This window comes from Chelonus insularis, unplaced genomic scaffold (assembly GCF_013357705.1).
Source record: "Chelonus insularis isolate UGA/USDA-ARS -01 unplaced genomic scaffold, ASM1335770v1 contig_51_pilon, whole genome shotgun sequence".
Lineage (NCBI taxonomy): Eukaryota > Metazoa > Arthropoda > Insecta > Hymenoptera > Braconidae > Chelonus > Chelonus insularis.
The window spans coordinates 62,087-88,125 of NW_023276624.1; the positions used below are offsets into that span (position 1 = coordinate 62,087).

A 26,039-nucleotide genomic window follows, 5' to 3' on the forward strand; every position below is an offset into this window, starting at 1 on the left:
ACACGTCCTAAATGACTCTGCAAATAACTAAATTCTCATTTTTGAATAACTATTTAAAAAAATTTTGAAACACCAAAAAAGTTTGAAATCAAATGGAGTGCTATATCATCTATGAAATTGAGTCTTTTTTTTTCGTTACTTTCGATGAATTGAGTAAGAAAATACTTTTTCGAATTTTCTTGAAATAATTTAAAAAGTTATTTTGTAGAAGAAAATTTACGATCAATTTTTACTTAATCTGAAAAAGTAGCTAGTTAAAAAAAATGTTATAATACGTGGCTTAATTTTTAAGTACTATATCCAGAAATCTTCTATCAATAGAGAACATTAAAAAAATTGGGCATTCTCTATGTCTTGATGCTCTAAAATGCGGAAGTTGGTTACTCGTTACGCAAATTTATTTTTACACCCTTAAGAGCAAGCAAGACTTTCAGCCTTAATAACTCTTCAATGGTAGGTCTAGAAACACCATTTAAGGACGTTTTAGAGACCTCATAATCTGAGCTAAACAGACAATTCCATGGAAAACGTTTAAAAAAAATCCTTAACCCTTAAAATCGCCAAAATAGAATAAAAGTCGTACTTTTTTTAGAGTTTGCTAAGTATTTTAATGATTTTAAGGGTAAAGGAATTTTTTTATACGTTTTTCATGAATATCGATCTTTAGCTCAGATTTTGAAGTTCTTAAATATCCCTCAACAATTGCCATCGGACAATTTTTTTACAAGTTGTAGAGATCAGAATGCTAGGGGTGAATAATTATTCGACGCTTTCACTGACTTTTGACCGTTTATAAGGAAAAAAGAGGAAATTTAATTATGCATGATGATAATGAGTCAAAGGTTTCGATAATGATATTTATAATATTAATAATATATTTTTAAAAAAATAATATTGAATAATATAACAATATTTTTTTAAAGAATATATATTGGGACTGCTCGAAAGACCTGGAACTTGGTACCCGAAGAGTGTTTTTTAAAAAATTTTCTTGGGCAATAAAACCCCTATTGTCCCAGTAGCCTTAATCTCACAATAGTAGGGACTTTTCGAAGTCCTATCCATCACATGAGATAGAAATGAGACAAATAACAAAATAATCTTTCCTCTGAGTTCCGTAGGGCAAACCTACCCCACTTAAGACTTTAAATAAAATATGATTTTATCTTCATATAAAGCGAATCGGTCGGTAGCTCAGGAGTTAAATCTCTGTTGCACCATCAATAGTATAATAGTAATAGTTTATCTGTGTAGTCATTTTTGAATGTGTGAGTATATATGAGTACAGACTCATTAAAAATGTTTTGGAGTACAATCGAAATTATAAATACATTACTGCATTAAATTATCTCACACCTAACAATAACTTTTAGACTATATTGTAGCACGAAAACTTCCTTACAGATTTTTCTATGTTCTACTGCAGCATAGCTTTGTTTTTCGCCCATAACTTACGATGTATGAGAGGCAAATGAACCACAGGCATATCAGTAGATTCCTGAACTGATTCATAAAAATGAATCATAAACTTTCTACACAAGAAGTACACTCGGCGTCATTTAAATCTCGTAAAAACGAAAATGAAGGTAATGCCGGAAATGGCTATAATTTTAGCATAAATTTTGCTCGGATCATAATTTTGACTATTGTATTAGAAAGCTATTGCACTTAGGAATCTATTGATATGCCTGTGGTTCATTTACCTCCCATAAATAGTAATTCATCGTTGTCAGATTATGAGGTCTCTAAAACGTCCTTAAATGGTGTTTCTAGACCTACCATTGAAGAGTTATTAAGGCTGAAAGTCTTGCTTGCTCTTAAGGGTGTAAAAATAAATTTGCGTAACGAGTAACCAACTTCCGCATTTTAAAGCATCAAGACATAGAGAATGCCCAATTTTTTTAATGTTCTCTATTGATAGAAGATTTCTGGATATAGTACTTAAAAATTAAGCTTAAAAATTCGAAAAAGTATTTTCTTACTCAATTCATCGAAAGTAACGAAAAAAAAGACTCAATTTCATAGATGATATAGCACTCCATTTGATTTCAAACTTTTTTGGTGTTTCAAAATTTTTTTAAATAGTTATTCAAAAATGAGAATTTAGTTATTTGCAGAGTCATTTAGGACGTGTACATGGCGCAAAGTTTTACTTTCATCCGATGATGGCAGTTTTAGAAGGATACTTCAAACATTTGAAGAAAAATTCTGAATAAGATTTAGGCTATTAAATGTTTATTAATATTTTGATCAAATATTTGATCTTCAATTTCTCACGCATACTTATGAGATTTTTTTATTAAACAATTGATATAAATAATTCGAACGATATCTGTTTTTGGTGGTTATATGTACAAAAATCTTTAATCTATTGATAACTTTGTCGAGTACCTTATAAGTTAATGATAAATATATAAAAAAATATCAGTGCTCTGCAGTGGTCTCGGTTACCCGAGAGGTCCACACGACCAACTTCCCAGTGGAAAGAATAAAAAAAAACCATGTTTTGTTGTTATAATGATAATTATTATTATTAAAAATGTCACAGTTATTATTATTATTTTATTATTATTTACAATATTATGCATAAAAATGCTGGACGAGTGTGACGCCGCCGTCACAGCCTTGACGCCCTCTGTAGCCTTCCCATCTTCTTCCTTTTTCTGTATCGCCTATTCCTCGACCTCCACCTCTTCCCTGTCCTCTAGCTCAACCTCCTCCTCGTCCTTTCCTTTCTCATCCACCTCTCCTTCTTTCTCCGACTCTACCTCGAGCAGCGCCTCCTCTTTTCTCATCTCTTCTCTCTCTTTCTTTTCTCTCCCACTCTTCTTTCTTTTGGAGTGTGGTGAGCGCCTCCATTTTTCCCCCTGCCTATAAATGTAAAAAAATAGCAATGATAATAATGGTGAGAAAAATAAACAAAAAAAAAAAATATATATACATAAATATATAAACAGACAAATATATAAAAAGATAAATAAAACACCAAACATATCAATAAATAAAATAAAAAACAAACATACAAATGGATGAATTGATGAATACATATGTAAGTAAATCTATAAAAAAAAAATGAAATAAATCAATAAAAAAAAAATTAAATAAAATATAAGTCAATAAAAAAAGAATGAATAAATTAAATAACAAATATATAAGTCAACAAATAAATTCAGGAAAGATAAAAATTAAATAAAAGAATACATCAACAAATAAAATATAAATAAATCAATAAAGAAATAAAAAAATATACAAATAAATAAAAAAAAAAGTAAGTAAATCAAATAAATATACAAATAAAAAAAACATACATGAATAAATTTTAAAAAAATAAATAAATCTATGAATATATTCATAAAAATAACTTAAATTAATAAATTAATAAATAAAAAATGAATATACAAAAAAACGATACATAAATAATTGGAAAAAAAACATAAAAAAAGAATAAACATATACGTAAATAAATAAAAAAAACTAGTATATAAATCGATGGTTACATAAATATATAAATCTATAGATAAATCCAAAGAAAATAAATTAAATCAATAAATTAATGAATAAAAAATAGATACATAAATAATTCAAAATATATAAATAAATAATTAAATTAAATATAAATAAATAAATAAATTAATAAATCAATCTATAAAATAGTTCCATGAAAATAAAAATAAAATATATAAATTCTAAAAAAATTCAAATATAAGAATGATAAATTAATATATAAATAAATCAATGAATAAATCAATAATGAAAAATAAATAATTAAATTAATAAATAAATCTATGAATAATTCCATAAATAATAATAATAATAAAATATATAAATACTAAAGAAATTTAATTATAAGAATAATAAGTTAATATGTAAATAAATTGATGAATAAATATGTAAATAAGTAAAAAATGAATAAATAAAGTAAAAAACGAACATACAAATAAATAAATTTAAAAAAATACATACAAAAGGCGCGAATGATGTCGGCTTCACGGTAAAATTTCCGTGAACTCAAGACTGTACAGACAATTCAAAGACTCTTTTATTGTTATTTTTCTGTTACTGTGATTTTAGTGTTTAATAAATCGTTAACTGTTACTGTTAAATAGTGTCAGCCAACTCATTTACACCGTTCAAAAGTCGCGACTGTTCTAGCATCCAAACATCCTAAAAAATACAGTCCACAAAGTCCCGACTTCTCACTCAGCCGACTCAAAGTCAGAACACATTCTTTATGTATTTTTTTTTACTAATTATGTATCTATTTTTTATTTATTCATTTTTTTTATATGACATATTTTTAATATTATTCTAAATAATTATCTACAGGGTGGAAGACAATGTTTTAGAGGATAAAAAAGCTAATAATTTCATTATAAATGATTTTGTAAGTTTTTTTTTATTCATCTATCTATTTTCTTATTTTTTATTTATTTTTTCTTTATTTATTTTTCATCGATTTATATATTCGTTTTTTCCTTTATTTATTGATTTATATATTTGTTTATTTTATTTATTTATTGGTTTATATATTTCTTCTTTTTATTTATTTATACATTTTTTATCCATTTTGATATTTTTTTTTTTTCGATTATCTATTAATTCATTTATTCGTCGATTTATATAGTTGTTATCAAATTAATAAGTATTGATAGATTAACCTTGCCGACATCATGGTAAATATATTGTAAGGAAAGAATCATTTTAATCGATATGCGTTTGAGTATTGGCGAAAGAATTAGTTAGTGGCGCTGCCATGCGGCTAGTACATAAACAATGATCAATAATTATCGATCGATTGAATCGATATACAAGTACGGTCTGTTAATAAAAGCGAAATGTGACAGATAGTGATTCAACCATCAATATAAATACAAAAATCTGTAAAACTGTAAAATGATCAATTAACCGAGCTGGTTAAATCAGTTTCAATTATCACAGTGATCAACCATTGCAATATTGAATGTCGCTGAACTCCATTTTCCTATCAATGAATAAAATGAAGAAAGCGTTAAAACCATTATAGATAAGAATAAGACACAGCAATGCCCTTTGTTTACTAGTCTTATACCCTATGGAATTTGATCTAATCAACGTGATTATAGCAATAGATCAACGTGTATAAGGTATTAGTTTCGCATAAAATATTCCGGTTATAAGCAAATTTATTATTATTTCTTTATTATAACGTGAATGATTTTTTGAAATAGTGTGATAGCATTGTGTTGTTTTTTATTTGTTGGAAATTTCTTAAAATGGTAAGTAAATATTGATATTTTTGTGACTAAAATTATATTCATTGTATTGTAGTACTAACTAATCGTAAATCTCGGTATTATCCATATCTTTATCGATTCATCGTAGATTATTAGAATCATTTTTTGTAGCGTAAAATCATTGTGTTGTCGTGTAGTATAAAAGAGTAGTTAGTCTCTTTTTTCAGCGAAAAATTATTGAATTTAATTTCCGTCTGCATAGAGCGATTGGATTTCAGTGAATAAATAAAAATTATTGAATCTAATTTCCGTCTGCATAGAGCGATTGGACATTGATAAATAGCAAAAAGATACTGTCTATCGACATGAGAACAAAAAAGCTATCACAAAACCTAGAAATGGAAAGAAAAAAAAAATTATCGTGAAAGAGAAGGAAAAGTTCAAAGTCGTAGTTCACCATGTTTACTGAACCAACAGAACATGAAGAAGAAACAAAAAATTATGCTCGAATTACAAACAAACGCAAATTCTAAGAGCGTAGACAATGAAAAAGCAAGGTTAAGAATGCGTACATAGCGGAAAAATTCGCAATATCGACAAACTGAGAATATTAAAACTCAACAAAGAATAGCATCATCAGCTAGATGATGATTATAGAACACTTGAAAATATTGGAACTTAAAAACGCATGTCGTCCTCACGTAGTGACGAAGATTATGAAGAATCTGAAAAAGTAAAAAATAAACAACGAGTGTCTCAATTACGTCTAGATGATGATTATAGAGCACTTGAAAATATTGGAACTCAAAAACGCATGTCGTCCTCACGTAGTGACGAAGATTATGAAGAATCTGAAAAAGTAAAAAATAAACAACGAGTGTCTCAATTACGTCTAGATGATGATTATAGAGCACTTGAAAATATTGGAACTCAAAAACGCATGTCGTCCTTGCGAAGTGACGAAGATTATAAAGAATCTGAAAATTTAAGAAATTGTCGACGAATAAAGAAATTGCGGCTAAAGGAAACTTACAGAGAAAACGAAAGTATTGATACAAAACTACGAATTCGAAATTTACGGAAAAATCGTACTTTTCGTTCTAACGAAAATTCCCGAAATCTTCGTCGGATACAAATGTTGAGACGCAGTAAACAATTTAAAATCACTCAACAAAATCGAATTGATTTAAAAGTTCGAATGTTACGTCGTAAATTGCAACTTATTAAAGACGACATTCTGAAGATGAAAACAAAAGTAAAAGCGATTTAAGGATCCACAGTTTTTCAACGCTCTAGAAGAGCAAGAATTATATCCGGTATGAAACATTCGAAGCGATATTATTACGATATTCTTAAAGTAATTAAAACCTGTATTCAACACAAGAAAATGTTACAAAGAGAAATTACATATAAAACACGTGAAAATAATACAAATCGTGGAAGAATGCAATTACTCCGGCATTACTGTTTATACAAACGAAATGAAAACATAAAAAAAAGAAGAAAATGAGAAAATATCGATCAAGTGATGCTAAGTATCGAAATCGCAAAAGTATATCGATGCTAAAAGTAAAAAAGACATGAGAGCTAACGATGTTCTCGTTTTCCGTGATAATATGTACAATAGTTTATTGAAAAATAAACACAATGATTCATTGGCCAGATTGAAACTGCAGTTCATTCAATTGAGAAAAGAAATACCATCAGTAGTATGTTGTTGCTGTAAAGGTATATTCTTCGAGCATTCTGTTGTTCAATTGAATAGGCAAAAGATCATTAACAAAAGTGGAACTGAGTTTTTAATGAAAGTAACAAATTTTCCTTCTGATTATATATGCAATACATGTAAAAAATCAGCATATAGTAGTAAAATCCATAAATTATCTACAAGTAATGGGTTAAAATTCGTGGATATACCAAGAACTATCCAAGAACTTTCTGATCTTGAAGAAAGAATGGTGTCACCAGTATTGAGCTTTATGCAAATCCGCGCCTTGAAGCCGTATGCCTCAAATCCACAATGAGGATTAAAGGGAAGTGTGGTAAATATCCTTATTGATGTGAATGATATGCTGCAAGTATTACCACGTAATTTCAATGACATGCAAACAATTCAAGTAAAATTAAAACGTCATGTTCTTCATAAAAGCCATTTTATGTTCGAAGCAATTAGACCTGGAATGGTGTGCAAGGCACTTAAACACCTTATAAATACACCGTTATATAAAAAAAATGGCATTAAAGTAGACAACAAATACTTCGAGCGCTATGAAAATATAAATCTTTACGACGAAATCGATTTTATTGTCGACGAAAAAGATTTAAACGATATTGAATCTGAATTAGTAACAAAAAATTACAATAACAACAATAATGATGAGAAAAATGATACAAATAACATTGATATGCACCAAATTAATAATGATGAAGTTCTATTAATCGACAATAACACAAACATTACAGAAAGTCGTGGATCAGTAGTAAACGTGATTGCACCTGGTCAAAATAAACGGCCAATGCCGTGGCATAATGTTGAAGATTTAGATGAATTATGTTTTCCGAAAATATCTGGAGGATATTCGATAAATTTGCCAAAAATATAACTTGTATGGATCGAATCAAGTCAGAAGTAAGGCGTTACGATCGTCGATCGTGCATACCTTCCCGGGTCTTATTTATGGCTAAAAAAAATTTAGAAAAGAACTGTTTATTAAGCATTAATATATGTTTAAGAAAAACAACGAGAAATATGAATAAAAATTTGAATGCTGAAGATGTCTTAAATCCAGATAATATAGATGAAATTGTTAAATTTGATGATGGCTTTAGAATGTTCAAATACATTCGTTCATCTCCTGCTTTATGGGAAGCTAAGAAGAAAGAACTATTAGCTATGATTCGTCAACTAGGTAAACCAGCGTTTTTCTTAACATTATCAGCTGGTGAATCGCATTGGCCCGAATTACTCCAGACTATAATGAAATTTAGCTCAGAGAGTCACGTATTGAATATAAAAGAAGCTTACGAGTTAGATAACAATACTAAAACCACTTTGATAAGGAATGATCCTGTATCTTGTGTTAGATATTTCGATTATAAAGTAAGCAAATTTATGTGGTTGTTAAGATAAAAAAATAGTATATTCGGTACTTATATACTTGAAGATAGCTATGAACGTGTGGAATTTCAGCAACGTGGGAGTCCACATGAACATATGCTATTGTGGTTAAAAGATGCACCGAAATATCAGGAAAAAGATTGTAATAATGATGAAGTTATTAATTTCATCGATAAGTTTGCCACATGTAAAAATGATCAAAACAATCCTTATATTAAGTTTCAAATTCATAAACATTCGCATACTTGTTATAAAGGTAAGCGAGATAAAAAATGCCGATTCTATATACCATATCCAGTAATGAAGAGGACAATGATATTAAAGCCACTTGATAAAGGTGAAGTTGCCCCTAAATCTTACAAAGCTGTTGATGAATTAATGCGAAAATTTTATGCTAAAAGTCAGTTAGTTAAGTATGATGATATTTTAAAGAAACTTAAAATGACTGACGAAGAGTATATTCTTGCTGTACGCAGTACTCTCAAGCAGAGACGTATTTTTTTAAAAAGAACGAGTGATGAAGTACGTATTAATGCTTATAATAATGATATTTTACAAGAATTCGAATCAAATATTGATTTGCAATTCATACTCGATGAATATGCTGTAATAAGCTATGTTACAAATTATATTAGCAAAGTTGATGGTGGCTTATCTAAATTACTAAGAGAAGCTGCTGAAGACTGTGACGTTAATAATAAAAGCATAAAAGAAAAACTTCGCACACTTGCAAATGTATTTCTAAATAGTAATATAATGTCGGCACAAGAAGCTGCTTACCATGTATTATCGTTGTCATTATCGAAGAAAAGTCGTAAAGCAGTATTTATAAATACAAGTCCTATAAATGAACGAGTTTTGATGTTCAAATCAGAAAATGCTTTGAAATCTTTAAATAAAGACTCAACTGAAATTTATATGGCCGATATTTTCGAAAAATATAGTAGAAGAAACCGTAACCTCGATAATATTTGTTTAGCGGATTATGCAGCGAACTATAATAATACAAAAAATAAAGAGGGATCAAACAGTGATACAGAAATCAGTGATGTCGATAAAAAACGACAGGTATCAGCTATTATTAGATACCGAAGATATAAGTTAAAGCAAGATCCCGGCAATTATTATCGTGAACAAATATCATTGTTCATGCCATGGAGAAATGAAAAAGTAGAAATTGAAGATGTTTATTATGAAACAGTGTATAATAAGAATATAAAGATTATAACCGCTAATCGGGCAATGTTCTCTATTATTCCTGATGAAATAATTGGAAGAAGTGAACAAAGATAATTGTGACAAAGAAAATGATGTTGACGAAAATAATGATGGTTATGAACTGTCTAATGATCAACGTATTGATATTTTTCAACAAGCTGGTGATAAAAAAGTAAATCAAAATACAGTCAATAATTCAAATAACAAAATACGATACACAATGCCCTCTCGAGTACCCACAGAAGACCTTTACAATATGCTGAAAAATCTGAATACGAAACAAAAAGAAGTAGTAATGTATATCTTACATTGTTACAAGATAGGTAAAACTCCATTCCAAATATTTCTAAGTGGATCAGCTGGTTTCGGTAAAAGCACGGTCATAAATACATTATATCAATTAATAACGAATTATTTTGATAATTTGCCAGGTGGAAATAATGATAAAATAATTGTACTATTATGCGCTCCATCTGGTAAAGCTGCTTTTCTGATTAATGGTGTAAAATTGCATTCTGCACTTGCATTACCATGCAATTTATATGGTGTAAATATACCAGAACCATCAAGTGGTTTAGCCAACAATATACGAGAACAATTATGTCAGGTACAACTCGTCATTATAGATGAAATTTCAATGGTAGGCTCTACCGTACTAGGTTATGTAAATACAAGATTAAGACAAATAACTGGTGTCAATCAGCCATTTGGTGGACATCAGTACTTGCGGTCGGGGACTTAAATCAATTACCTCCTGTAAAAGATAAACCTGTTTATCAAGTTTCAAACCAAAATCAAATAGCGCCACTCATTAATATTAATCCTTTATGGGATCAATTTGACTTTTATGAATTAACAGAAATTATGTGTCAGAAGAATGATCTAGCATTTATCAATGCTCTAAATCATCTAGCTCTTACAACTATGAAAACTGATGACATAAATTTAATTAAATCTCGAGAAATAAAAAATATTAACCATATTCCAGAAACGGCCATACTCTTGTACGCTACTAATAAGAATGTATCATATTATAATGCTCAGAGAATTTCTCAATGTAAAAGTAAATTGTTCACTTCAACTGCTCAAGTTGTTTTCTCTGAAGACATAACCAAAGGTGAAAAAAAAATTATAATACGATCAATAAGTAAAAAATCAAACAACTTTGCAATTGAACTGCCTGATGTTATTCAATTAAAAGTTAACATTAAATATATGATAATTAAGAATATCGATGTGGAAGACGGTCTAGTAAATGGTGCTTGTGGTATTTTTAAATATATCGAATGTAAAGATGCTAACATACCATCTACACTATGGTTAGATTTTCATACACCAAGAGTTGGCATCAACATACGAGCTCGTTATCGTGATTACATGTTAAAGAATAATATAGATAATGTATTAACCCATTAACGCTGAGGTGATCAGAATTTTTGCTAACTTTTCAACGTGTTTATTTATTATGTTATTGGACCAATAAAATAATGCAATACCTCTAATCCTACGCAAAATTTGATGTTCTTTCAGAATCTGAGCCCAAAATTTCGATTAGACACCGAGAAAAAAAAAATGGTCGATCTAAACGTGAAAATTTTCGAAAAAAAATTGTTTTCGCATTTTTTTTCACAATGATACCGCAAAGGTATCGACTTTTTACTATGATCAGAGGTGATCATGGCACTCGAACATTAAGAGGAATTTTTTTCAGAAAATTTCATCGACGCGTTTCTTCAAAATGGCGGCGAGAATGAAAAAATTTTATAAAAATCTTAATCTATCGTTTTCTTAAAAACTATAAACTTTAGAAAAATATTTTTAAAAAGAAAAATGTTTTTAAATTAGTCAAAGAACACTCTTAAATTTTTTCAGAATTTTTGAATCCAATTTTTGATTTTCGAAAATTTCAAAAAATCCAATTTTTCAAACATATCTAAAAAATTTAAGAGTGTTCTTTGACTACTTTGCTGATTCTGTACATATACATTGTTTTTTTCTACTCTTAGCATTACCCAGAGACAACGGCGTGGACGTGGTAGAACTTTGTCTCTTTTGGGGTGCTTGTTTTTCGTGAGTCCCCTTGCCTCTCACGTTTCGGGGTGCTTTTTTCCGTGAGTCCCCTTGCCTCTCACTTTAACATTTCTTTCATCAGTGCTTCTTTGCTCAACAATTATTGCATACATACAGATTGCATTTTTCACAATAGATCCTTGTTGTTATTGGACATTTTTCAGTTGAACAATTTTTTAATTTGTCCCTATTAGATCGTGTATGAACTGTTTTACTTGTTTGATTTTTTTGAATATAATATTTAGCAATCGAAATAGTTAACTTTTTTATTCCAACTTTTTTCTTTCCATCGCGTGTAGCATTGAAAATTACGGGGGAATTTGTAATGGATGCCTGTATAAATCTTATAAAAACGACCCATGTCCATTTTTTGGAACGTATACTTGGAAGTACATTATTGCAGTGTCCATCATGCACGTCAACACCGCCCATAAATTTGTTGTACAAATGAAAAGCTTGCGGAAAAGCTAAATCAGTTTTGGATCGAGCCTCTGAACTATATCTTCTCGAAGTTGATAGTGGACTTACACCTGCAGCAGTTGAAGCTATTGAAACGGGCTTCGAATCCATAGTGATGAAATTTATGCCACTATTTTGATCATGTTTTACAATATAAGTACCTCGTGGAGCTTTCTTTTCAAGTATATTCTTTTCTTTGACTCGATTGTCTCTTATAGTGCCAGTGCATTTCAAACGTAATTTTTGCAAGTGTAAAATCAAATCCATATTTGTAAAAAAATTATCAAAGTACAAATGAAATGCAGGGATTTTATTATAATTTATTAGTCGAAAAAAAGGTTCTAATAAATGCAATACTACACGAGTACCTAAAGCACATTTTGCTAATTTGTTTCCGGTTTGGGAATTTTTACCGCAATATAGATCTAAATTTAGTAGATAGCCGTCTGAAGTGCATAAACCCCAAAATTTCAAACCAAACCTTATTGGTTTTCCTCGAATAAATTGTTTCAATACAGTTTTTACATAAGACTTGGCCATCATTTCATCAATAGATATAGAAGTTTTCCATATTCCGAACTTTAGGAGGTTGTTTTGGAAAAGTTTCAACATCGAACGAACCCGCCACCCTTTATCGTTTAGATCCTCGTCTTTAGCTTTTGAATATTTTATTTTAGACTTGATTTCTTCAAACTTATCACGAGTCATTGCAGAAGAAACAATTTCACTAGATAAGAATAGATCAAATGACCAATAATCTCTCTGAGACTTTCTTTTATTGAATGAACTGAAAATAACTATACCTATAAAAGTGTCAAGATCTTGTAATTTCACATCATAATTATTCTCTTTAGACGCATCAATTATATATTGTTTCATTTCAATATTTGGTATTGTGAACTCATGTTCAGAATCTGAATCAGATATCGAATCACAATCAGAATCAGAATCATCGGAGCCTGAATTGTCTGCATTCAGAATCGATATGTTTTCGTCGGAATCACTATCCGAATAATCTGATTCATACTCTGCATGCGATGAAGCAGAAGATCTTGAACGTTTTCGTGACATAACAAATGTATTGAAAAAGTGAAAACCAATATTTGAATTATATGCTTTACTTATAATTCATGTACAAATTGTATAGAACATATGTGTCTATGCACTAATGAAAGGATGTATGAGTTTGTTTGTGAATTTTGTAGTGGTAGATAGAAACAAAATTTTATGTACAATTTAACAAAAATTTTTTTCTCTAAACATATAGACTGGAGACGCGTTGGCTCAGTCGTCAAGGCGTCGGATTGCTAACCGGAAGGTTCGTAGTTCGCGAATCCCTTATCTGACGATTTTTCGAGCAGGCACCACTGTTTACAAACAATGTGCCTTTTTCAACGCGTGCTCGTCGTAGCTAGAGATGCGATGCTCTTTGTGACCGCACGTTGATCGCCACGGCTTCGAATAAGGGCAGGCGTGAATCTGACCAATTCACCCTGAATCCACTCCGGTCAAAAAATACATTACAACCCATAGCTCTTAGGAGTAGACTGTGATGTACGGCTATAGATCTTTCGAGATCTGAACGCCACACATTTATTTTATTTATTTAAACCTATAGACTTAACGAAAAAATTTTTAAGAACAAAAAAGTCTTGAAATTAGTCAATATACACTCTCAAATTTTTTCAAAAATTTTTTAGATATGTTGTGAAAAATGCAATCTATATGTATGCAATAATTGTTGGGCAAAGAAGCACTGATGAAAGGAATGTTAAAGTGAGAGGCAAGGGGACTCACGAAAAAAAGCACCCCGAAACGTGAGAGGCAAGGGGACAAGGGGCAAATTCTACCACGTCCACGCCGTTGTCTCTGGGTAATGCTAAGAGTAGAAAAAAACAATGTATATGTACAGAATCAGCAAAGTAGTCAAAGAACACTCTTAAATTTTTTAGATATGTTTGAAAAATTGGATTTTTTAAAATTTTCGAAAATCAAAAATTGGATTCAAAAATTCTGAAAAAATTTAAGAGTGTTCTATGACTAATTTAAAAACATTTTTCTTTTTAAAAATATTTTTCTAAAGTTTATAGTTTTTAAGAAAACGATAGATTAAGATTTTTATAAAATTTTTTCATTCTCGCCGCCATTTTGAAGAAACGCGTCGATGAAATTTTCTGAAAAAAATTCCTCTTAATGTTCGAGTGCCATGATCACCTCTGATCATAGTAAAAAGTCGATACCTTTGCGGTATCATTGTGAAAAAAAATGCGAAAACAATTTTTTTTCGAAAATTTTCACGTTTAGATCGACCATTTTTTTTTTCTCGGTGTCTAATCGAAATTTTGGGCTTAGATTCTGAAAGAACATCAAATTTTGCGTAGGATTAGAGGTATTGCATTATTTTTTTGGTCCAATAACATAATAAATAAACACGTTGAAAAGTTAGCAAAAATTCTGATCACCTCAGCGTTAATGGGTTAACACCAATAGAAAGGATATCAAACTAGTGTGGCACAAGATGATAAATATAAAATTTTGAGAAATCAATTTCCTATCATACCTGCAGAGGCAATAACTATTCATAAAAGTCGAGGTCAAACATATGACAAAATATGTCTAGATTTTACTGCTCAAGAGAGGCGAACATTATCGATGTTGTATGTTGCCCTCAGCCGTGTCACCAAATTGAGTGGACTATTTATAATTGGTAAATTCAAGTACCAAATGTTTCTCAAAATTCAAAGGTTGTAAATTCAGCGCTTGTTGAATTAGAACGTCTAAGATCTAACAAATCGTTGAAACTGTCATACAATAACTTAGAGACCGTCATAGGAACAAAAATAGTGTATCAAAATGTCGGTACATTACGAAAGAATCTAAGTTATATAATTTCTGATACATGGTATTTGCGAGCGGATATCTTAGTATTTAGCGAATCTTTGACTGTGAGAAGCGATGTAGTTGACATTGAAAATTTTAATATTATTTTAAGAATCGATCATGATAAAAATAATCATGGACTAACATGCTATGTAAAGAATGGTGTACAGTTCACAGTATTATCATCAAAACATACTTATAGTAGTAAGGGGCATGTGCAATTATTTGCATTAAAAGTCGGAAATTAGTATTTGATTAGTGGTTACAAATCATCTAAAGCAACAACAATTATGTTCAAGAAAACAATCGATTACATTTTACAAAAATTGCCTTCCAAAAGTCTTATCCTACTAATGAGAGATTTCAATTATGACATTATTAATTATAATAACAAAAAAAATAATTTCCTGATCAATTGTTTAGAACGATATCAATTATTGTCGAATTTGCCACCAGATAGCATTACTACGTCATTGAATACACAAATTGATGTCATTTTTTCAAATATTCATAACTTACAATGTGGAGTATATGAATCATATTTCACCTATCATAAACCAATATCTGCTGTTTATAATGATAATATTATTGTTCATGCCACTGACAATCCTAACAGCACTAATGTGAGTAGCCCAATTACAAATAACAATTGTAACGAAATGACAATCAGAAACGATATTAGCATGGAATATGATAATGAAAATATCAAAGATCCGTTTCCAATGGATATTGATAATAACGATATAGATGATAAGCAAACTAAAAGCATACTTAGTAATGATTCTATTGTACCAAATAATATTGAGAATATCTATGACAATATAGATGATAATAACGTACCATATGCTTTTGATATTCCAATCGCAGAATGTCAAGAAGTGTCTCATTGTAGATTTTATTTATCTGATAAACATATCAATTTATTTCATGAAATAATGAATAGAAAATTAACTGCCCACGGTGTATATAATTTCGCACAAGATGTAGGATACGTAGGTGCATTTTTACATAATATACAAGAAATACCTAGATCTGAAAATAATATACAGATTATTTATAGCGGTAATATTGGTGTCGACATTGTAGGTCACTGGATTTGTACAAAATATGACGGTAATGGCAACGTACACATCTACGACAGTTTAAATGAGAATTACTAGGAAAAAGATCAAATCGATTACTTAAATACCCTGTATAGATTTAATAAAAGGTTTATATTCCATAAAGTACAGGAACAAAATAATGGTATAGATTGTGGAGCATTTGCAATCTATTTTGCAACATTATTGTATTATAAAAAAAAACCAGAAAACCGAATGCGATATAATGTTCCAATTATGCGTAATCATATAGTTAAAATGCTGCTGAATAAAAAATTACTACCCTTTCCAAATCATGGATATGAAAAATAATTTAACAATAATATTTAATAATACACTTACAGTATGCTTGTAATCACTGAACATTCACTACTAAATACTAGCTACTATTCAGTACTAGTTTTTGTTTATTATCCTAGACAACCATGACACAGTAATAGTATAATGTCACAAGATAGTAGCAGAATGAGCACACAACTTCACGGCTGCTCTTACGGCCTTGAATTAATAATAAATAAATGCGAAAGCCTACTCTAGAATGAATTGACAGTTACTATTATCGGCGTAAAAAGTATAGGCCCCTCACTTTCAAAAGCGATATAAAAAAAAATAATAATCTCATTAAGTTGCGTGAGGAATCAATGGAAAGAGAAAGATTTTCTTGAAAAGAGTTACAGATTTTTGAAGGTGAGAAAATCATGTTTTCTGTACCTTCTGCTCTTAAATTGATGCTCTGATAATTGCCCGCGAGCTAATTCACGGTTAATAATTATTTCAAGTAGATGGAATTATAGATCAGACTATTCTCTATTAGTCTGCAAATTTTTTTTCCTTAATATTAATATTGAAAAAAGTTACAGATTTTTAAAGGTGAGAAAATTATGTTTTCTTTTTCTTATTTTCTGTACTGGATGCTTCCGTGCAAGTTGTGTCTATCTTCTTTTGCCCCTTAAATATTTTACCTATTTTACGCCCTTCTGTGTGTCATTCTTTTATGATGTTTGTAAAAAAATTTAGTTTTTTCCTTACTTTTATATGTTTAAGCTTATATATGAGAAGAAAAGGTTTACGATGGATTATCCTTGCCGTTAATGACTGTCATAAACACCTGCATGATTTTCTAAATGTTATGCATTTTCGCGGTTTCTTTTCTTTTGCTATCTATTATTCGCGATACATTCTCTATAATTTTTTTTCTTTCATGTCGATGTTGTCTCATTTTTCTATCATCATTTGGTGCCGAGATATTGTCCTCTGATATTATTTGTTGTAACTTTTTTGTTTATTATAAAAAATTTTTTTTTCCAACTTAATTTTATTTTTAAACGTCTTCCCTAACTACGATAAAATTTTCAATTCGATCTCTACATTTTTCGCATTGCTACGATCGTGTAAACTTCCCTCATGAAAAATTGACCGCTAGAAACATGGTTTTTTACTCTAAAAAATTCTGTAACTCGCGAAGTTTTTAATTCATTGCATTGAAATTTTCAGAGAAGTTGTAGAATCGGTTTTTTCTTTCCATTGATTCCTCACGCAACTTAATGAGATTATTATTTTTTTTTATATCGCTTTTGAAAGTGAGGGGCCTATACTTTTTACGCCGATAATAGTTACTAGTCACTAGTTACTACTGTATACAATCTAAACTGGGATTACTGGAAAAACGTGAATTTTCCAGTAATTTGTCCAAAATACATAATACTTTTTTTTTGTATTTTTGTTATAGGTTTATCTTATCATCGAGGAAGCACCAGCACTGGTACAAAAGAAGATTAGAAGAGCGGTTGTAAATATATGTTGTCAACAGGTTTCTTTAAAAAATTTTATCCCTTTCCCCTTCATTCGTATTGGTTAATATCTATTTATATACTGCTATTGTTGTTTTCTTTTGATACATCTTATTTTAAAATAGAAGTAGACGTTGAAAAACGGTACTTCACTAATCGAGAACTCCTTCACGCATGCCGACGAGTCAACTTCAATTCTGGCACCGCCACACTCTTTATTCTATTCGTGAATTATTCAACAAACCTCAGTACTAGTCTTTCTGTCTTGTTTTGAGGTTACTAAAAAAAAACTTCTAGCAATTCATTATTAATGGACATGAAAAGGGAGGAAAAGGACGTGCGAAACGTCATTGAAAAGTTCTTCATAACAACATCCAACGTATCACGAAACCTGCAATCAATCGTTTCGCCATCCGAGGTGATGTTAAACGTATTTCTGGATTACTCTACGAAGAGACTTGTGGAATTTTGGAAGCATTCTTCGAAAATGTGATTTGTGACGGAATAACTTACATCGAGCATGCCAAAAACTGTCACGGCAGATGTAGTTTACGCATTAAAAGATCGGGGACGTACGCTCTACGAGAGAAATTCATAAAGATCTTAACAACACCAATCATCTCATGAATTGCAGCTGTATTTAAGTAGAAGTCTGAAATGTTTTAAATAATCAGCATAACATAAGACATATCAGAATATAAAAGAACAATATTCAGTGTATATAATTGATAAGTGCCTCTAAAACGAACAGAAAAAAGCGTTGCTTAATTTCAAATTATTTTTACTGTTGACACCTGGTATTTACAACCGGGCACTGTGTCGATATTCCAATATTGCTTATGAATATTCAATTAAATACTATACGCTTGTACTAATTATTTGATAATGAAAAAAACCTTTAATTGCAAAAACATTGTTAAATTTTGTGTAACAGACGATAACCTTATATACAATTCCTATTAAATATATAATTAAATCTATTATAAATAATTGACCAAAGAGTTATTAAAAAAATTTGGGTTTTTTGCCAAATACATCGTTAACTAAGCAAACATTATGTTAGAAGTAATTATGAATAAGTTAAAAAGAACTGGTAGACTTTTTTGATTAACAAAACAGTATGTATAGCATGGATACCTATTTTTATTGTTTATAACAATATAAAATTTTTTATTTAATTATCATCATGATCAATAATCATCTGCTATTAACATTGCTCAATTAGAGCTCAAGATACCTTATTTGGCTAGGCAATGTCAGGAGAAGCTAGAACCCACTATTTGGCTAGACAATAGTAGTAGTAGTAAATATCATCTACTATTTAGCTCAGAGATAGTGTAAGTTGTTATGACCTATTATTTGGCTAGGCAATGACAGGAGTAAATATAATTTACTACCTGGCTAGACAATAGTACTAGTAGATATGGTTTATTTCGCTAGACAATTATAATAGTAGTAGATTCATCAATAGGAGTAGTAGATATGATCTACTATTCAGCTCAGCGATAGTAGAGGTTATGATCTACTATTTAGTGGGGGAATAGTTTGTCATATTATTTAACAATAATATTCGTTCATGAAGTAGTCGAAAGTCTTGGTAGAGACCGGTATAACAGCATATATTGGTTTAAATGTCAATTTTGAAGATACGTATTGTTTTTGAAAAATAAAAAAAAAAATTAAAAATGGGGTCTCGTCTAACAGACAAGACGAATCTCCAAGCTAAGGGCTGAGTCTCAACAGATCGCAGCGTGGTAACTGCTTTACCGAGTACAACACCCCGCCAGGTACCTAAGTCGTCTACAGACGATTCCGAGTTTCGACATCGAACAATTAAAACCCATAATCGACCGTTATACATCTTGATATTATACAATAAGATCTTGTATAATAAGCAAATGACATATTACGGCAAATGGGGCTCATGCGATGATAAGTTAACAGTGTAACTTACCACCTGATAAAATCACATTGTAATAAGCCTTTCAACTCACGAAACTCCTAGAGATATCGTTGCCACCTTTGACTAGACAGGATACGGCCTTAGAAGCGTTCAGGCATAATCCCACGGATGGTAGCTTCGCACTATCGGCCGCTCGACCGAGTGAATGAACCAAATGTCCGAACCTCTCGTACTGAGCAGGATTACTATCGCAACGACGTGTCATCAGTAGGGTGAAACTAACCTGTCTCACGACGGTTTAAACTCAGCTCACGTTCCCTGTTGGCGGGGAAACAATCCGACGCTTGGCGAATTTTGATTCGCAATGATAGGAAGAGCCGACATCGAAGGATCAAAAAGCGACGTCGCTATGAACGCTTAGCCGCCACAAGCCAGTTATCCCTGTAGGAACTTTTCTGACACCTCTTGCTGAAAACTCTTCAAGCCAAAAGGATCGATAGGCCGTGCTTTCGCAGTCTTTATGCGTACTGAACATTGAGATCAAGCCAGCTTTTACCCTTTTGCTCTACGCAAGGTTTCTGTCCTCGCTGAGCTGGCCTTAGGACACCTGCGTTATTATTTGACAGATGTACCGCCCCAGTTAAACTCCCCGCCTGGCAGTGTCCTCGAAACGGATCACGCGGGAGTATAAATTGATATTTAACCGTTTTACGGGTTAAACATCACTCTAAAACGTTTGGTTCAAAAACCCGTAATTTTTGGGATTTTTGGTCCACAAAAGTACTTGTTCCGTATAACCGAGTAAGTAAAGAAACGATGAAAGTAGTGGTATTTCAATATCGATATTACTGTCTCCTACTTATGCAACACCTCTCATGTCTCTTCACAGTGCCAGACTAGAGTCAAGCTCAACAGGGTCTTCTTTCCCCGCAGTAGATAGGGACAAAACGCCTTGCTTCCCCCCGTCCGAAGGACGGAATTGAGTACCTCGCCCCTTTGGGCATAACTTTGGGAAATTATAACACACTACTATCTTAGCGATGGCATTTCCCGGGACGAATATACCTGCACCTAGAACAGGCACAGGGATACACTAACAAGCCCGAGGCCTTACAACATACCACTACGAGTCCGACCTCAATTGGCCAGTTGTACCTAGGCCTACATGTCATATTTTGACTTTGCAGCCCCAGGCACAGGGCTTGGATTTGGCCTCCCGTAGTAAAATAGAGTTCATGGGAGGATGCACTCCTTTCCAATATATATTTATAACAAGTATTTAAGTTATTGTAAAATTGTATGTATGTATAGCAATATGTATTGTAAATATGTATAAATGTAGCAAAATATGTCATGTAAGTATGTATAAAATAAAATATAATATGTATAGATCGTAAGTATGTATAATTAAAATTTTATGTATGAATGTATGTAACCATGTATACATAAAAAATATAAAATATAAAAGATCTTGAATGTGTGCCACTACATAGTACAGAAAATAGATGCAAACATGATAAAATTCTTACAATTTGTAATTAAAGACTAGAAGAGTGTGATAAGATTTTGGTCGCAAGCATGAGAAAAAAAGCGTAATAAAAAGAGGTTTGACACATACAGTACAGTAAAGAGTCAAGGCTAAGTTGTAACAAATAAGAGTGAGGCTAATTAGATAGAACTAAATACACGAAATATCATTACACATAGTAAAAAAAAAAATTTGTTCTTGCGGTACTAAGCTAACAATATTCAATCCGTGTACGTTCTCTTCTTCTGGGTCTGAATGGCCAGGTGTTATGTGATGCCAATGAGGTGGTGGTGTTAAAGCGAACAAAGTTTAGATAAGATCCACGTAAAACCTGTGTCGTGAGGCCTAAGAGCTTACGTTTCGACAGACCAAGGCCCAGAAGGAAGTCAGTTGACTGACGAGCCCAGATACCTCTTCAAGAAATGGTGAGAGTAGAAACCTTGACCCTAGATACCGGAACAGCTGTAAGCTCCGAAACAGAGGCCAAAACATCATTATTATCAGCATAATATGAACGCTTATTTCGGTGTTTAATCCCAAGGTCAGTACTGCCTGATACAACTTGAACATCAATAATGAAAGCTATTTGGCTTCTATAAACGACAATGTCAGGTTTACGTAAACCAAATCTCGTGCTGAAGTGTGGTTCTTTCCATGCCGTGTACTCGGCTCTACAGAGGGTGTCAAGCAGAGCATCAACTACAGCATTATGCCGGAATATCCTGCCTCTATGTGTACGTGGGCACTGCTGAACAATATGATAAGCCGTTTCAGTGCTGTCACATTATGCTCGGCATCTAACACTCATATATTTTCTTTTAACGCCTCTGGAAGTTCTGATCAGGGATGGTAGAGCATTGATCCGGACCCTTATATATTCCAGCCAGTCTCGTGGAGGAATACCGAGTAGAGTGTATATCCATGTGTATGATAAAGATGAGCCACTACACTGTACGAGCTCCGCGCTATCCACAGATTGGTGTAAACGAGTAGCCCAGTCCGAGTTGACATGCGACGGACCACTGATCCACTTACGCCGAGTGTCTGTCCACGAGCTTCTACTGGCAGCAACGGCTGCATCAAATGATGAATTGCTCAATGCATCCAAACGAGTACTAACCAGTTCAGGAATTTTAGTGGCAAAAGATGGAATGCCAAGTCCTCCCTCAGAGACATAAGCGTGAAAGAAGGCATTGGTCGTGTCCTCAGGTAGTTTAAGCCATGATCTAATACTCTCACGTACTTGCATGTCCAGGCGGTTGAGCAGGCCATAGGAGACTTTACCAAGAACCAGTTGATGTGTGAACCTAGGCAGAAAGAACGTGCGTAGGAGAATTAGTCTCTGTTGAGGTTTGAGAGGTGCTCTCGTGATCCTAGATAACATTTCACGCAAATCAACTACTAGAGAACAGGGACTCTTAATAGAAAAATTGACACCGAGGTTTTTCCAGGTATCCAAAAGTCCTAATTGCTTGATATTATTTCCACAGATTGTAAATAGAGAAGATGTCATAACCTTCATCTTCATAACTTTTCCAGCTAGTATCATAGAGACAGCAGCGCATTTATGCGGAGCAGCAGAAAGACCGTGCATCCTCATTGCCAAAGGCCTTTTGGGCATCTATAGAAACTATATGAACAGTCTTTCTGGAGTGTTGAGCCTTGTGAAGTACTGCAGCGCGAATAGCGACGTTCTCCGCTGTACCATCCGCGTGAATAAAACGCCTCTGACGCTTATCAAATGGATTTCTGGAGATGACTCGATCAGCAATAATGCAATGCAGATGGCGTAAAAAGATGGACGACACCGAGATAGGCCTAAACAGAGCAGGATCAGTTGCTCCATCAGATTTGGGTATCAGAACAGTTCTAGAATCTCTCCAAAAGGCCGGAATATGCCCCCATAGGATGACAATATTCATGACTATGGCACATGCAGATGGACCCATGCGAGCCAGCCATATTGCGGGACTTAATCCATCAGGTCCAGGAGCTGAGCAAAGTTGTGGCCTTATTCTAGTAACCTCAGATGGTAGTATTGGTCCACAGAGATCCTCAAATGTCGGTGGATGAGGAAGTAGTATTGTTGGTGGATATAAATGGTGCGCTGGGACGTTCAAATATAGGGCGCCAAAATTTCTCATGTACATCCAGTGAAAGAGGACTACGATTACTGACTTGTCCATTAATAACAAACTCAGCAGCTTTTGCTCGATTGCGTCTCCACAAGTTCTGAACCCGGGCATATTCCCTTCTTCTTTGATGACTCTTTGATATAGGGTTCGAAGATGAAGTACTCTCACGACTCTGGCGGAGACAATAAGGCTCAACATCAGGAAATACAAAGTTAAACCACTGAGTTAGATACTCATCAGGACTATTATGTTCAAGAACTGCATCAATGGCATGTACAAGAAATGAAGATCCATTATTCGTGGCGTGATTAGTAAGTAAAGAAGAACGAGTTTCAGAGAGATAGACTATAATTGGATACTCTGGCTCAGGTGTAACTAGCGAAACCGACAGTGGTGGATCCTGAGAACGCTGATGTGGTGGTTCAGTCATACCGGAGGATTGAGGCTCATCGTGGAGTTGAGAACGTATATTTTTGTACCTGTCCGTGTTCCTGATATACGCAATTGAAGCTAGGTTTCTTGATACAATTTTGAGGCCATGAAGATATTAATTCATGCTTTTTGGAGGATCAGAAGAAGCATCGTGCTCTGCACGAGCCAAGCGTCGAAGATCCTCATCTTGCCAAACCATCTTTTTAGAGGCGAGATTTATTTCTTCATTAGCGTGAACTCTATAAGCCTTATGCTTATGTAGACCAAGTCCCTGAGGTGAAGCAAATGATCTAGGGCAGTGAAAGCAAAGAAAAGTAGCTAGAGATGAGGAAGGGTGTGCATGCCTACAGTGTTGTGCAAAGCTTCTCACGGAGTTGAAAGACCGTGAACATTCAGAATAATTAGTACTAGGAGGGGATTCGGAAACCTGAAGTACGCCTGAAGATAATGAAGAAGTGACAGGATCTGTATCAACCACAAATGAATAGGTAGGTCGTAGGGTTTCCAGCAACTCCTTGTATGCATCACGTCTACGTACATGTTTGATTGCTTCAATACCTCTAGGTGAAGATAGCTGAACATTGGAAAAAAGATAGTCGTTAATTGAACGTAGAGCATGAGGAGGAGCAGATAACTCAGCCAAGGCAAGCTCCATGATGTCATCGTCAGTCCATCTCACACGTGTCATTGAAGGTGCAGATGTGTGACACATTGTAGTAGGCACATTCGAGATGTTTGTAGAAGGTTGGACATGCACGTTGGGTTGGACAGAGGTCAAACCCATATTACCAGAGAGTGTAGAAAAGTTCTGTGCATGCCCAGGAGAACGACAGTTTAAAGAAGCAGAGATAGAGTGTGGGCTGTCATCCCTACTCAACTCTGAAAGATGCAGACGACTCATTTTAAGATGGTAGATAATGTACAAGTACGCTAATCTGAAGAAATTGAGTAAGTTTTCTAATAATCAATAAATAGAATCTTTTTCTTAATTCTATTAATGAGAAAAGGACAAGATTTAGTATCTGTGTCCTAACGAACAGCAGTTTGCGCACGTGTAAGCAGGCTCAGACTTATTGCACTTACGAGTATCGTGTGACTCGACACATTTAGCACACACCTCCATTGAGCTGTGACAATCTTTGGATCAGTGACCAATCTTGAGACATTTGTAGCACTGCTTTATGAGAATGTGATCCTCCACTCGACAAGCATTCTAACCTATATAAATGGTACCAGTGGATAATATTTGACGGCGAGTCACGTCTTTCCACACTGGATGCACCAATAATCATGAGCCGTGGCAGAAGCTTGGAATGAGTAACAACCTTGAGACCAGCCTTAGCTAACTCTTCACTCTCTCTTAATTTAGTAAGGTCAACTTTCTCTGCAGAAATACGGACCGCTGTAGAACGAGCTTTGATGACTTTGGAGACTCTCATTCCATAATCTACAGGGGTAACTGCACCCAGGACAGCTTGTTCAATGTCTGCGCTCGATTTGAACCTACTTTCAGACCCCTCTAAAGGAACAATGGAAAATATAACAGCTCTTGAGATTGGAAGAGATACGCCATTCATCAAATTAACAGCGTGGACAGGACCTTTCGCTTTACTGAAGACGCTGGCGCAAGAGCTCATACGATGTTGGGAGACCTTGTCAGATAAGGGTGCCACTGACTCAGTCAAGCTCATGGAGTTAACTTGGTCACATGTCCTTTTATCAATTTCAGCTTGCATACACTCAGTCACACGATCTTTAATCAGGGATGATATCTCCTCTAACTCCGTAGATCGCTTCTGCTCCATTAGGGTCACAAGATGACTTAAAGAAGCTTCAGTGCCATCAACAGCTTCCTGACGAGCAACAGATTGTTCATACGCATTGTTACAAACAATGCCTTCATATTCTCAATGGCACCAAGTATATCCTACTACTCTGAGAATCATCAGAATACACAGATATCATATAAGATATGTCCTTGAAACGATCAATTCCAGTCTTTTTGATGTCCCTGACTTCTTGAATAGACTCAGACGTTGTAGCTCTTGCACGAGCTGGAGAGGATGACGGCCCGGAAGGTGACTTAGCAGGTTCTGGTTGGTTAGTTGCTGCTTTTTTCCTCGAGGGAGGTTCTTTGCTGGGACCTTCAGGGGGTCTTTTACGAGAAACACCACGTGTTTCAATAGTTTCCCT

At 33.2% G+C, this 26,039-nt stretch overlaps 1 protein-coding gene across 1 annotated transcript; it reads right to left on the minus strand.

The window, feature by feature from the left end:
• Positions 1–11,712: 11,712 nt before the first annotated feature.
• Positions 11,713–13,149, minus strand: LOC118070136 (piggyBac transposable element-derived protein 3-like). Its single transcript, XM_035088571.1, has one exon. The coding sequence runs from the start codon at positions 13,147–13,149 to the stop codon at positions 11,713–11,715; it is 1,437 nt and encodes a 478-aa protein (XP_034944462.1).
• Between the last annotated feature and the right edge of the window lie 12,890 nt (positions 13,150–26,039).

Coding starts and splice junctions, on each gene's coding strand:
- LOC118070136 (XM_035088571.1), bottom strand. CDS start 13,149: ATGTCACGAAAACGTTCAAGATCTTCTGCTTCATCGCATGCAGAGTAT.